Raw genomic sequence first — 15,117 nt, forward strand, 5'->3', positions numbered from 1 at the left:
CATAACCGGGGGGGGGGGGTCCATAAAAGGAGGACGAGACATCCTTGTAAATACAAGTCTAGAAACAGAACAAAGATAAAGAACCAAGGCTTACAAATTCTTTTGAAAAACAATGGAAAAACAAGTTATTTATGAACATTTAGATACTGAAATGTTCATCATTTGGAGTTAACCCCCTCTTTTCTGTAGTTTAGGTAATTTTTCCCTTTTCATTGGCAGGTTCTTTCCTTCCCCCGTTGACACATTAAGATTCCACTAAAGTACCTATGCATCGCTTGCATACCAGGCAAAATACAGTACAAAACGTACCATTACAACATGTTATGAAAAGCAAATCACTATAAATAAATATAACATGGATCACCAACTAACCTATAACTGCTCTTTAAAATATAAACACAGAAAATCCTCCCATAAGCTGCACAAAGAAAATACCTCAATCATATCAATCTAGTGTAACAGACTCTATACTTATAACAAAATTATTAAAAGGAAAAAAAATACAGCCGCTAGATTTTTCATATGGTAGAACTCAATGTTGCACGTTGCTAAAAAATAAACAAAACTTAAAACCCTTCTCTACTATGTTATTATCCAACCAGACTTGACAATAAATATCATATGTCAACCCCTCTAGTCCCCCCCAAAAAAAGGTATGCTTAAGTTTATATATTTGGCTAGATTGGTAGGATCTAAGATAATATATATATATATATATATATATATATATATATATATATATCACACTTCCCAAAAGGAAACAGCACACAAACAAACACAAAAGAGAAACACAAACACTCCAAAAATGCCAGCTCAAGTTCCAAGCTTTTCTCTTCAGTAACCAAACAAGTTTTCCAAGACAACTCAACAAGCCAAACAAACATTAAAACAACAAGAGCTGATCTGATTGACCAAGCTAAAGACCCAAAACCCAGAAAGATAAATCACAATCTGGAAGAGAAACATAGAAAAAGAATCAAACTTACAGTTGTTGAAGGTGATGTGATCAGAGCCGTTGGTTGTATGAAAGTTGACTGGATCGTACGGTCAAGAATGTGTGATAGAGAAGTGTAAGTGCTGTTCTGTTTCTGTGTTTTCGCAGGGTACAGTCTCTCTGCTTTGGTCTCTTCTTCCTTGCTAGGATAGATACGAGACCGTTTTTATTTATTTATTTATTTATGCTTTTGCTTTTGGTTCCACGAATAAGTTTATTACAGCGGTTGCTGTTGCGCTGTGATCGGAAAAAAAAAAAATGTTTTATAAAAAATATTTTTAATTGAAATTAATTTGAAAAAATATATATTTAATTAAAATTATAATTGAAATTAAGATTAATTAAAAAATAATTTAATATATTTGATTAAAAATATTTTAAAATTTAAAATTGTAAAATAATTTTAAAAAATATATATATTAATATTGATGATTTTTAATTTAAATATTATAAATTTAATTATTGTTATTATATTATAAAAGAAATAGTATTTTATATAAAATATTTTTTATTATTTTATTAAAATATCTATGATTTCATTATATATAAAATATATTTAATAATGATTATAATTTTTTTAATTTTTTAAATACATAATAATATTAAATAAAATAAAATTAAGATTGTTATTAAATTTTACAAATATTATATTATCAAGTAATTTTTATAATGTTATTGAATAATATTAAATAATATTTTTTTTAATAAAATATAATAAAAAAATAAAAAATTTTATTATTGATATAAACAGAACACGTAAACAGTACAAAATGAATTAATTCACTGTGTATTGTTCACTTTTATATGCAGAGTGAATTGTCCCTAAACAACATAACTTTCGGGTTGTTACTCGCTCTCTTTCCTCTTCTTCTTTTGGGTTTGCCCAAACCGAACCTATCACCACCAACAACAATCCCTGCATTTCCTGAACAATCCAACCTTGCTGGTTGCCCATTAGACCTTCCCAGTGAGCTTTATCATGGTATTAATTCAGCCTGTGACAGTGGCTTCTCTGCAACTGAGCACCTCCACAGGACTTGTTGCTATCCTGTTCTTGCAGCTTACTTTACTATACTTTAATATCATGTTGTTTTAGGAAACAGAAGAGAAGCATGACTCTCTCTCTAGTTTCTCATGTACTGTAAAGTCTGCACCTCTCTATTTCTCAAAAACCCCGACTTAATTATCGTTCATAGTTAGAAGCATGGCAACAATTAGGAAAGAGCCTTTCTTTATTAGTCTGGCTTCTGAAGCAAAAACCTGGTATAATAATGCAAAGGCAAGCTTTGTTTCACTTAAGTCATGCTGCTTCCGACTCATACTACAGCCATACTACTTCTAATTCTTTCCCTTATCATTAGTTAACCTAATAATACTGCAAGTGTATTTTTTTTTTTTGTTATGATTCCCTCTCCATCTCTCAACTGTTCATGTGAACAGTTGAGCAGCTGAACCACTCAAAAGCATGTAAACTCTGTTTTTATTAAACCGTAGTCACACCCGCAATAACCAAACTCAGTTTTTAACTTAACCAGACATTAATATTTGTGATTGAGTATTAACCTCAGCCGCAACCTCAATATCAAACGCTTTCTAAATGAACCAATCGATAAAGATAATGTTTTTAAGGATGTTTAAAGGATGAGCCCATTATAAAAATTACTTTTTCAATATGTAATTTTAAGATTTTTTATCTAATTTTTTTAATTTAAAATTAAATTAAATTATATAAATATTATTTTAATGTGACTCAATTAATTTAATTAATTTAAAAATAACCTATCATTAAAAAAATAATGATAAAATTAAAAGAATAATAATAAAATTAACATAAAAAACCTTTTTATTCAATTCCTTACTTGATTTAGTTCTAAAATTAAATAATAGGAAAATTATTTTGATATAATAAAGTTAAATTGATTAATCTAAAAGTAAATCAATTAATTGAAGAAAAAAATTAAAAAATAAAATTGATAAAAAATAATAAAATTAAAAAAACTATTAACTTGATTTTTTATTTAATCTAAATAAAAAAATATTGTAATATGATCTAGCCGTTCTAGTTGTTCCAAATATATCTCAATAAATTATTAAAAAGGTTTAAGGTTAAAATAAAAAAATTGACAAGATTGAAAAAAATATATTTATGAAACTCTTTTCGTATGAATAGTAATAAAAAAAATCTTGTTTGTTTTTCAATATATAGGACAATATGTTTTCATTTCATTTTTAATTATAGTTAAAATTCAGGCTTATTATACATATTTAACTTGGCTTGTTATAACAGGATAATGTGATGAATTATTTTATCAGATTTAAATTTCTGAAAATAGTTTTTTATAAAATTATATTATTTCAAATAAAATTAAAATAATATTATTTATAGAGTTTCCTTTTTTATAAAAGAAAAAAAAACTTAGCTTGAATTTAAAAAAAAAAAATGATTTGGTCCTTCTTTTTTTAAAATTATCAGGCATTCTTTGTTCTCTAGCGTTCTTTAATAACTTGGTTGGTGTGCCTATGCTGCTAGCTTGCATAATGAAATTTATATAAATATTAAATTGTTGCCTGTTAAAAAAATTATTAACCAATCTTTTTTTTTTTTACAAAAACTCAAGGAATGTTTGTTTTAGTAATTAAGTATGTTTTCAAAAGTATTATTATGGAATTGATTGAGTTAAAATTGTATAAATTAGTTGTTAAATAAACCTGATAAACTCCAAAACATATTTGAGTTATTTGTTATTAAAATAATGTTATTTTATTTTATTTTTGAAAATATTGATATTGATTTAATATGATTAAATCAAGTTTAAATTAATCAATAAAATTATTAAAAACTCAGGTAGTTCAACTTAAACCCTAACATAAGTCAGATCCTGAGTTATGAATTTTCTAAATCAATTCGTAAGGCCTAGTAGAATTTAACAACTATGTATCCAAATCCTATGGTCAAACTTTGCACGAAGGCACATGTATTCATTGTTTTGACACCATTTCTATTTCTATTTTATTTTTTTTCCACCCACAGATTCAAAGGATCTTGAGCTACCAGATCGGGCCGCCTTCCTCTTATATTATAATATAGAAAACTACAATTATTAAGATTTTCAACCAAGCCTGCATGCAATATGATGTATTTTAAAATATAGGCTTCACAAAAATAAGATTTCAACATGCTTCAAAACCATAAATGGATGGCTGCGTTCACAATAAGATTTCAAAAATAAGTGAATCTCTCTTAAATTGGATTTGTAGGCTGGATTACCAGTGCATGACTAGAAATTGAATTTTAAGCTTTGTTTCTGCTAGGATCGGGCCGCCTTCCTCTTATATTGTAATATAGAAAACTACAATTATTGAGATTTTCAACCAAGCCTGCATGCGCTGTGATGTATTTTAAAATATAGGCTTCACAAGAATAAGATTTCAACATGAGACAACCATAAATGGATAGCTGAGTTAAGGATAAGATTTCAAATATAAGTGAATCTCTCTTAAAGTGGATTTTTAGGCTGGATTACCAGTGCATGACTAGAAATTGAATTTTAAGCTTTGTTTCTGCTAATGAATCTATGATTGGAAATGGAAATTTGCAACCATAAGCGCAGCACCACGCCGGATCTAACGAAGCAGTAGTTCGGATCCTGATTATAAATTTTATGTTACCATTTATAAATTGTCTAGGCTCCGAGTCTGCAGATTTGCAGGTTGACCCTCCAAGCCATATGCCTTACAACTAGGGTCAAGATCATGCAGGAAACAGAACATATAGCCTGCATGTTAGGGGGTTGATGATGCCTTGTGAATCCTTGCTACAAACATTAACAACTTGTTCAAATCAACAAATGTAGACTGATACGATAATCATACTACTACATGATAGCATGAACAGCTGAAAGCCTGATAATGATAGCTGCAAAATGTGTAAACAAGTTTGTCTGTTCAGCCACAAATTCGGTTTGAAAACCACCATGAGTGAACCAAAACAACCATCCTGAAAGCAATCGTGTACTTTGAAGGGGAAAGAAGAAAAGCCTGGAGGGAACACAACAGAGGAGAAGCAAAACTATAGCTAAATCTGATGGAAAGATGACATTCAATAAGGACATATCTGATGACTCCAGTATTCTTTCTGGAACTTTAAACTATCAGCCTCAGTACTCCATGCGAACAATTTGGACAAATCTATTTTACATTCCCTAGAGACCAAGTCAATAGCAAACATGCAAGATGGAATCATACACTTGCCTGAAATGATCCTAGCAAGAGAAAAGGAAAGGAGACAGAATCCTAAAGAGTTTGGTTAATTCAATTCATTCCTCTTGAAATCGTAACTGCAAATATCATCAAGCCTGAACTATTGACTTAGTTTTGCTTTCACTACATATGCAAACATTGTGGGCCATGCAAAGTTCACTCAGAAACCAGCAGCCTGGAAAGATTAAATAGATAATAATTGAGGGAAATGTCCATCCAAAATATTGATACAGCCGATAAATAAAGCTTGAAAAACGCATTTCATATGCAAGACTAAAACATCATTTTCCTTTATACCAATTGTCAAGAAAAAAAGGCTATAAATTCAGATACAAACTTTCAATGCTTATACCCGCTCATACATGCAGAAAAGCCTGCTATTATCTGACAGCATGAATGAGTTTGAAGACTAGAAAACTGCACTGATATAACAGATTGCTGGATGGCTCAAAATGAAGGTGAAGATATCATTTTATTGTCTTTCGATTCCTCGAGATGTTGCCAACCAAACAGGCAAACACAGCTAAAACAAACATGCACTCTCGGCAATAAGATAACAAACTCTTCAATTCCCGCACAATAAGATGCCCTTGTCATCTTGCACCGAGTTAAAAAACCCAAGTGCAACACAAAGTCCCTAATGCATATGAGAATATATATATATATGTATCAAGCAGATCTCGATTATCCTCCTATTGCTAGTGTAGTTGAGGTGAAAAGTGGAAAATATCCGTGAAGCTTCCATATGTATGAAATAATCAGCGAATTCATCATTCATGACCTAAGGGAATAATAGCACAGAATTGCCATATGTTTGAAATGCTCTCACCAAAACTAAACTATGAATTACTGCTTGGTAGAGGCGGAAATCTTTTTCAGCCCTCAACACTGCAAATCATGAATTCCGCAAAACAATTTTCCATGCTAATTAATGATTCCTTAGTTGACAACAGCAGTTGAAAATCACATACTATGAAAAAAAAACCCATAAAGCCCTGAATCTCATCTTGATCATTTTCTCCTTCCCAAATATCTAATGAATGATGACTATCTTAAAACATCAAACTTCAGGATTCATTTTGTTGTCAGCTGACAATCAAGCTCATTATCAGTCAAACTAAAACTATTAAACTTCCTAAAACTTTTGGAAATCTTCAGAAATAAAATCTATCACTTTGCATCCCCATTTCCACACACCAAGATAAGAATAAAGGACCTTTGCTCTCACCTGTATCCAGAATTCATTTCATTTCCTGTTCCATACCTAAGCCCCTTGCAGAACTACAGTGGTCCATTCCACGTATCAATCAATCCATAAAAAAAGAGAAGAAAAGCATAAAACCAGGTTAATAAACCTGCATAAATGAAGAGTATGACAACATAAAAAAGCAATCATGATTATCACTAAATCACTCACTTATTACTGACTAATAAAAGCTTAGAACTTTAACATTCATACTAATAACTAAGCGATCCATAGCAAGCATAGCAAAGTTCAAACTTTAACATTTATACTAATCAATCCATACCTACAAACCCCATAAAACAGTAAAATCTAACGAAACCTAATAAAACCCATTTCTCAAAAGGAAGCAGATTCGACAAATAAGCACAGACCCACCATGGAACAAGAGAAACCACGGTCTGGGCTCGAATCAGAAGGGACTAAGGAGCTGATAAATCTGGGGTTTAGGCTCAGAATTCATTCCAATGATGATAATCATAGGAATGAATCCATAGTGTGTTATTACTTTCGCCTTCTTAAATGTCCATGTGCTCCATTCTTTGACATACTGTGATGCTGACTTCTCTTCCACACCTTTTGCTCCCTTGCCGCTGCTGCTCTTGCCTTTCGTCTTTAGAGAAACCCTAGACGCCATTTTTTTGGCTGGTTTAAGAAAAGAAAACTTGGAAGAACGTTATATTTATATGTCTGGGTTTTTATTGTGTGACGTGCTTGGTGTTACTGCTTTTGCTCGGTTGTCTGTCACTTGCTTCTCGAAATCTGAAAATTCTAGATTGGAAACTTATCGTAAAATCTGGTCAGGACCCCTGAATTCCCTCGGAAACTAGAGCACTTGAGACCTAACTGAGTCGAATTTGAGGTATATGAGTTAAGAAGTTGATTCTCTCAAAACAATAAATATAACATATGCTCTTTGTGCCGATGCTCGGTGTGGCTGTTAGCAGAATTCTTAGAGAAACAAAGACATGCATGCATGGCTTACGATGTTTCATATTTTGTTTAATAAAACACATCGCATCTATGGAAAAAGTAGAGGATTCAAAACTTTCGTCAGGACAGAGCTCCTGGTCTCTCAATATCATCCTTTCTGTTGCCTGTTTCGTCAAATTACTGGTAGAGTGACTTCACAACTCAATATTGTTGGGTAGGGCGGGTTCATTAGCTGTTGATTTAACCTTTTTTCCTGCATGAGAAACTAAAAATTCTGTCTCTCATGATGCATCTTTTCCAAAAAAATACAGTAGGAGAGAAAAGCGTGGTCGAGCAGTATGATCGCAAACAAAGAACCATATTAATAAGAGGTCACCCTCCTCGATCTCTATCTTCAAGGCTCGAAGATTAATCTCACGGCAGATGGAAATGAATGACTAGCCATTCATAATGTAAGAAAAGGAAAAAAAAAGGAGGGGTGACTTTTTATCCCGGGCCAAGAGGTGATAGTTTACCTTGTGATGGACGTCAGAACCTCGAAGTCCACTTAATCCCAACACATGAGCTTAGTCAGTTCAAAGCTATGTAGAATCATGGGGATGCTATGGGCTTTGGTGGTTGGTAGGCAAGATGCCAGAAAGTTGGTAGCTCAGTAAAAAGCTAAGCGATTCTTCAAAATATTTCCTGAATAACATTAGTCGGGAGCAGGAAATGGAAGGGAATCAAGCAGCTGACCGTTACTCTACACATTGAACATAAATCTGTTGAATCTAAAAGAATCCACTACCACAAATCCAGCACAAATCTCTTCCCTCGAACCAAACAATACAACAGAAAACAGTCTATTAATGACCAGTACGAAAATTGAGAAATTCAGAGCATCAACATTCAACAAGATATGAGTCAACTGACAACACAGGAAAATAACTTATCTATACAAGGAATAATCAAATCTATCAGGCAAATACTATGCAATGGGGATAGTAAACAAAGGAGAAAAAAGTACATGGTAAAGCATCCAAACAAAAATGATGATATATGTAAACTGTAAAGGTAGAAGCAAACTGGATAAAACAGCGAAAATCCATACAGCAGAAAATTCACACAGCAGAGAACTGGCCTTCCCTAAACAAAAGCAAAGCTGGATAATCACTACCGATAACAGTTGTTTCTTCATTATTACTCAGGTAATGAAATCTCAGCATCTATATAGGAAATTTAATCAGTTAGGCATCACCTCTTTCTTGATCTATTTTACATCAGTTGAATTCACTGGTAAACTACCTCTTGTATCATTGCATTCATCAACAAGAACCCCCATATCACAAAAGAAACATTGTTTCATGTAATCAAAGTAAAATCTATCAGTGAGATCACACTCACAAATTACATAGAATGTATTGCAATCTAATTGCACAAAAATTAACCCCCATTTCTACCGCTTGATATATACTATTTCAAACGAGGATTGCGTGACTGCATAAGACAAGCACAGACCACAAAAGATGATGGAACAGACAAACTCAAATGGACGTGGAAGAAATGAAACTCAATTAGTATTATGATCAAAATATATGTAAAGCTACATGGCAAGGCATCTAAAACATGTTGCAGGCATAAACTATATGCTAAAACTAAAGCTGGATACAACAGAAACTTCACACTCCACAGAGAACTAGCTTTCACAAATTAGTGAAAAAGTCAGTCAGTCACACAAGTTTTCGATTCTTCCAGAAATCTTTTCCATGTGAAGCAAAACAGCTAAAAAATTCCAAGCAAACTCATGCATTCATTATAACTTATTCTTGTCTATCGCTAAGCCCCATCCACAAACATACTCCTTTCCAGATGGAACATTGGGAAAATGAAGGATAGAAACCAATCTGCAAAACTCATGTAGATGGCATAATACAAGTTGGAATCCTAGGGTCTCTATCTACCGACAACAAAACACAAATGAAGCATGAAATTCCTACTTTCATCCATCCAACATCAACCTATAACTCAAACAAAACTCATCGAAAGAGATCAAAGAAGTGTGTAAAAAGAGAATAAATTTTTACCCAAGATGAATTTAAATAAATTCTCCATCACTAAACTTCCATCTTTACCTATGCACAAACACAATTTCTCAAGCAGAATCATACATCAGTCACAAAACAAACCACATAATCGAATCCAACAAAAACCAAAACAAACACACAAAAAAAAATCAAATGAACAGGCAAGACAGACAAGAAGCAAAAATACCCTCAATAAAAAAAGTAGTATATCACCTTTAAAAAGATCCTTAAGCATCCAGATACCAAAACAACAAAAACATAAAACGGGATCTTTCAGAAACTTAAAAAAAAAAACCCAAAAAAGAGCAACAATTTCTCAATCATTCAGAAATCTCAACATCACCATCAGTAATCTCCTGCTGCAAATCTTTTGGATCTTTCCCATCAACAGTACACCCAACAGAAACACAAGTCCCCAAAATTTCCTTCACTGTCCCACTCAGATCCTTGGCCATCGATCTCACACTCATAACCTTAGCAATCTCAATAACATCATCAAGAGAGATGTTCCCATTATGCTTTATGTTCTTTGTCTTCTTCCTGTCTCTCTCTGGCTCCTTCAACGCCTTGATAACCAAAGCCGCTGCTGAGGGCACGACGGTGACCTTGGCCTGACGGTTCTGGACGGTGAGCTTGACGGTGACTCGGAGGCCCTTCCAGTCCTTGGCAGTTTCTTTGGCGATGTCTTCTCCGATTTTCTTCGGAGAAAGACCGAGAGGTCCGATTTTGGGAGCGAGGGAACTGGCTGCACCGACTTCGCCTCCAGTTACCCTCACGTAAACGTCGACAACCTGAGATGGGTCAAACTTCGGCGGCATTTTTGCTGCTCTGCTGCTGCTTGCTGACCGAGGGAATGGGGCGGGGGGCAAGGGTTTCACGAAATAGACGGATTATGAGATATATTGGTTGCTAGGGTTTTAAGAGAGTGAAATGTCTTTTTTAGGCCAATAAGGTGGGCTTCTTTCGTGGACTTTAACCAAGCCTTATTTGATTCCCTGTATGATAAAGGGAAACGTGGTCCGGAGTGATGGGTAGAACATGCAGCAATTATATTATTCTGATGGATCAAAACCGCGTTTTCAGCCATCTTCAGTGTTAATATTGAATTTTCACTTGTTTTTTATTAAAAAATATTTTTATTAATATTTTTTAATTATTTTAATGTATTGATATCAAAAATAAATTTAAAAAATAAAAAATATTAGTTTAATATTTTTAAAAATAAAAAATACTTTAAAAAATAATTATTGTCATATTTCTAAAATCTAAAATTTCTCATGAAATCATTTACTGATAAAAAAAATAATTTCTTTGGAAATATTAGTATGTTGTGTTTGATTTTTAACAAATATATATTCATTTTGTTAGATGATTTATATGAAATGGCGACTAAACTTTATTATGTTAAGATGGTCCTTGAAAGTAGATTTAGGGTAGAGGATCGAGGAGATAGGAGAAATAATATTTTTTCATGAGGTTCTAGAATTGATTAAAATATGTTTTTGGTTGTAGTTTGAGATAATTAATTTGAATTGATCTTTTCATTTTGTAAATTGATTAGTTAAAAAAAAATCAATGAATTTTTAACAGAAATTATGAGTTAATCCGAGTTTTTGATTGGATTAGATTGAGTGAATCTCTCCTTAGTTTTTTTTTTTTAATTTTATCTAAACTAGACAGGTCTGGACTCTAATGTCCCTGATTTGACCCTTGATCCAAGTTTTATAACAATGCATATAACCTCTTTCCTAAGACCAATAACATGTTCAAGTTCGCGCACGGAAGAGACAATACATGAACTAATTTGATGCTGTAAATCCTTCGGTGCTAAAGCAAATTATAAGCTAGAAGATGGAGAAAACTCTGAGATGGTTCCCTCATTACTATAGAATTGCATGTACTCAATGAAATAAGTCGTTATATTCTAGAGTGATGGGGCCCTTCCAAACTACAATAAACTTGTTGCATCGTAGTATCTTCACACAGGCTCACTTATGAGATTGAGAGTTCTAATTTTAATTTGTAGCTGGTTATTTGTCTACTTCTCTACAAGCTTTTTTAGAAATTATACTGTTTATAAGTTCATAACATTTTATATTTTCATATTGACACGAAAAAAAAAACTATCATTTATAGTATGTTTTATTTAATGATTAAAAAACCTTTATTACAACTTTGTTATAGAACTAAAGAAACCTTAGCCACCATGGCTAACATATTGCGATTTGCTCCATTCTGATAATAATCAAATGGGCTCAATAAGAGTTCACCTCCTCTATCTCTATCTTCGAGGCTCGAAGATCAAAATGCAAGATGAGGAATAAAAGGAGGGGTGATTTTTCATCCATGGGCCAAGAGGCGCAATAGATTACCTTGAGATGGACGTCAAAAGCTCGAAGTCCACTTCAGTTCGAAGCCATGTAGGATCATGGGGATGCCATGGGTTTTGATGGTTGGTAGGCAAGATGCCAGAAAGTTGGTGGCTCAATAAAACGCTAAGCTATTCTTCAAAAAATTTCCTGAATAACATTAGTTGGGAGCAGGAAATGGAAGGGAATCAAGCTGCTGACCGTTACTCCACACATTGAACATAAATCTGTTGAATCTAAACGAATCCACTACCACAAATCCAGCACAAATCTCCTCCCTCGAACCAAACAATAATGATGATATAACTTTACAGTATGAAAATTGAGAGATTCGGAGCATCAACAAGAACTGAGTCAACTGACGACACAGGAAAATAACTTCATCTATACAAGGAATAATCAAATCTATCAGGCAAATACTATGCAATGGGGGCAGTAAACCGAGCAGAAAAGGTGCCATGGTAAAGCATCCAAACAAAAATGATGATATATATGAACTGTAAAGGTAGAAGCAAACTGGATAAAACGGCGAAAATACACACAGAAGAGAAATGGCTTTCCCTAAACAAAAGCGAAGCTGGATAATCACTACTGAGAACGGGCTTTCCCAAGCAGCAAATAGACTAAACCTGACTAACAGTTGTTTCTTTATTATTACTCAAGTAATGAATTTGCAGCATATACATAGGAAATTTATTCAGATAGGCATCACCTCTTTCTTGATCTATATTACATCAGTCAAATTCACCGGTAAACTGCCTCTTGTATCATTGCATTCATTGACAAGAACCGAACATAGCACAAGAGAATTTCCTTGAAAAAAACATGTCCAATTGGCAAAGGCATTATTTACACATCAATTGCTATTTAAACACAAGTTAGTGAATATGATGGGTTACATCTACAAGGCAGAAACAGAATTTCAGGTAATAAAAGAAAAATCTATCAGGGGGGTCATACTCCCAATAACATAGATTGTACTGCAATCAATTGCGCAAATTAACCCCCATTTCTACAGCTTGATAAATACTATTCTGTAAGAGGATAGCATGACTGCATCGGATAAACAAAGCACAGAGGATGATGGAACACACAATGTCACATGGATTTGGAAGAAATGAAACTCTAGTATTATGATCAAACTAGACATAAAGTTGCGAGGCAGAGAATCTAAAAACAGTTGACACATAAGCTGAAAGTTAAAAATAAAACTGGATGCAACCGAAAATTCAAACTCCAGAGAGAATTAGCTTTCACAATTTGGTGAAAAAGTCAGTCAATCGCACAAGTTCTCTATTCCTCCAGAAATATTTTCCCTATGAACCAAAACAGCTAAACAATTCCGAGCAAACTCTAGCATTCATTATAACTTATTCTTGTCTATCACTAAGCTGCATCTACAAACATACACATTTACCACCGGAAGATTGGAAAATGAAGGATAGAAACCTATCTGAAAATCTCATGTAGATAGGATTATACAAGTTCTATCTATCAAATAAAAAAAAACAAATGATGCGTAAAATTCTACTTTTCATCCATCCGTCCTAGTCCTATAACTCGAACAAAACTCATCAAAAGAGATCAAAGAAGTGCCTAAAATATGAATAATTTTTATCCCAAGACATAAATTAAATAAATTCTCCATCACTAAGCTTCCATCTTTACCTAGGCACAAGCACATAACTCTTCAAGTAGAATCATACACCGAGCACAAAACAAACCAGATAACCAAATTCAATAAACTAAAAAAAAACAGAAACACAAAAAAAAACCAAATGACCAAACAAAACAGTAAACAAAACTAGCAAAAATACCCTCGATAATAAAGTAGTAAATAACCTTAGAAAACATCCTTAAGCATCCAGATTCGATAAAATTAGCCAAAAACATAAAATGAGATCTTTCGGAAACTTTAAAAAAACCCAAAAGAGCAACAATTTCTCAATCATTCAGAAATCTCAACATCACCATCAGTAATCTCCTGCTGCAAATCTTTTGGATCTTTCCCATCAACAGTACACCCAACAGAAACACAAGTCCCCAAAATTTCCTTCACTGTCCCACTCAGATCCTTGGCCATCGATCTCACACTCATAACCTTAGCAATCTCAATAACATCATCAAGAGAGATGTTCCCATTATGCTTTATGTTCTTTGTCTTCTTCCTGTCTCTCTCTGGCTCCTTCAACGCCTTGATAACCAAAGCCGCTGCTGAGGGCACGACGGTGACCTTGGCCTGACGGTTCTGGACGGTGAGCTTGACGGTGACTCGGAGGCCCTTCCAGTCCTTGGCAGTTTCTTTGGCGATGTCTTCTCCGATTTTCTTCGGAGAAAGACCGAGAGCTCCGATCACACAAGTCCCCAAAATTTCCTTCACTGTCCCACTCAGATCCTTGGCCATCGATCTCACACTCATAACCTTAGCAATCTCAATAACATCATCAAGAGAGATGTTCCCATTATGCTTTATGTTCTTTGTCTTCTTCCTGTCTCTCTCTGGCTCCTTCAACGCCTTGATAACCAAAGCCGCGGCTGAGGGCACGACGGTGACCTTGGCCTGACGGTTCTGGACGGTGAGCTTGACGGTGACTCGGAGGCCCTTCCAGTCCTTGGCAGTTTCTTTGGCGATGTCTTCTCCGATTTTCTTGGGAGAAAGTCCAAGAGGACCGATCTTGGGGGCGAGGGAACTGGCTGCACCGACTTCGCCTCCAGTTACCCTCACGTAAACGTCGACCACCTGAGATGGGTCAAACTTCGGCGGCATTTTTGCTTCTCTGTGATGCTTGCTGGCGGATGGAAAGGGAGGGAGATCAAAGGTTTCACGAAATAGACGGTTTATATAGATATAGTGGCGGCTAGGGTTTTGGGAGAGTGAAATACCGTTTCTAGCCCTAAAAATGGGCTTTTTCTTGGACTTTGATCGGACTAAAAAGGAAACAAGCTGTTGGATTTTTATTTTTTTGAGTTTGTTGAGGGATGTTTAAAATAATTAATATTGTGAAAATTAATAAAATTAATTAAAAAAATTAAATTAAAATAAAAAACTGATTAAATTGTTTGCCAAAATTATAAATTTTAGTTTTAGTTTTTAACTAGAAATTGGTACAAACCAAACTGAACTTATAAACACTAAAAATTATAAAAATATTTGAAATATAAATAGTTAAAGTGTAACCTAACCCTAACATAACTTTATTTCCTTTTACAAAAAGTAATTGTATTACCCAGATAAATTCTCAATCTTCCTCTCAA

At 33.8% G+C, this 15,117-nt stretch overlaps 3 protein-coding genes across 3 annotated transcripts in view; all 3 read right to left on the reverse strand.

The window, feature by feature from the left end:
• MBD02 (methyl-CPG-binding domain protein 02) overlaps window positions 1–1,033 on the reverse strand; it is a 4,376-nt gene extending 3,343 nt beyond the window's left edge. Inside the window, exons 1-2 of the mRNA XM_011019321.1 lie at window positions 987–1,033; window positions 373–418 (exon numbers count right to left, since the gene is read on the reverse strand). The gene's annotated coding sequence lies outside the window, so the exon portion shown is untranslated. The remainder of the gene's footprint in view (window positions 1–372; window positions 419–986) is intronic.
• An 8,629-nt stretch (window positions 1,034–9,662) lies between these two features.
• LOC105120913 (60S ribosomal protein L12) lies at window positions 9,663–10,390 on the reverse strand. The gene has a single exon (XM_011019322.1). The coding sequence runs from the start codon at window positions 10,309–10,311 to the stop codon at window positions 9,814–9,816; it is 498 nt and encodes a 165-aa protein (XP_011017624.1). The 5' UTR covers window positions 10,312–10,390; the 3' UTR covers window positions 9,663–9,813.
• A 3,267-nt stretch (window positions 10,391–13,657) lies between these two features.
• On the reverse strand, window positions 13,658–14,691 carry LOC105121306 (60S ribosomal protein L12-like). The gene has a single exon (XM_011019902.1). The coding sequence runs from the start codon at window positions 14,627–14,629 to the stop codon at window positions 13,811–13,813; it is 819 nt and encodes a 272-aa protein (XP_011018204.1). The 5' UTR covers window positions 14,630–14,691; the 3' UTR covers window positions 13,658–13,810.
• Between the last annotated feature and the right edge of the window lie 426 nt (window positions 14,692–15,117).

This window comes from Populus euphratica, unplaced genomic scaffold (genome assembly GCF_000495115.2).
Source record: "Populus euphratica unplaced genomic scaffold, PopEup_1.0 scaffold31.1, whole genome shotgun sequence".
Lineage (NCBI taxonomy): Eukaryota > Viridiplantae > Streptophyta > Magnoliopsida > Malpighiales > Salicaceae > Populus > Populus euphratica.

Coding starts and splice junctions, on each gene's coding strand:
- LOC105120913 (XM_011019322.1), bottom strand. CDS start 10,311: ATGCCGCCGAAGTTTGACCCATCTCAGGTTGTCGACGTTTACGTGAGG.
- LOC105121306 (XM_011019902.1), bottom strand. CDS start 14,629: ATGCCGCCGAAGTTTGACCCATCTCAGGTGGTCGACGTTTACGTGAGG.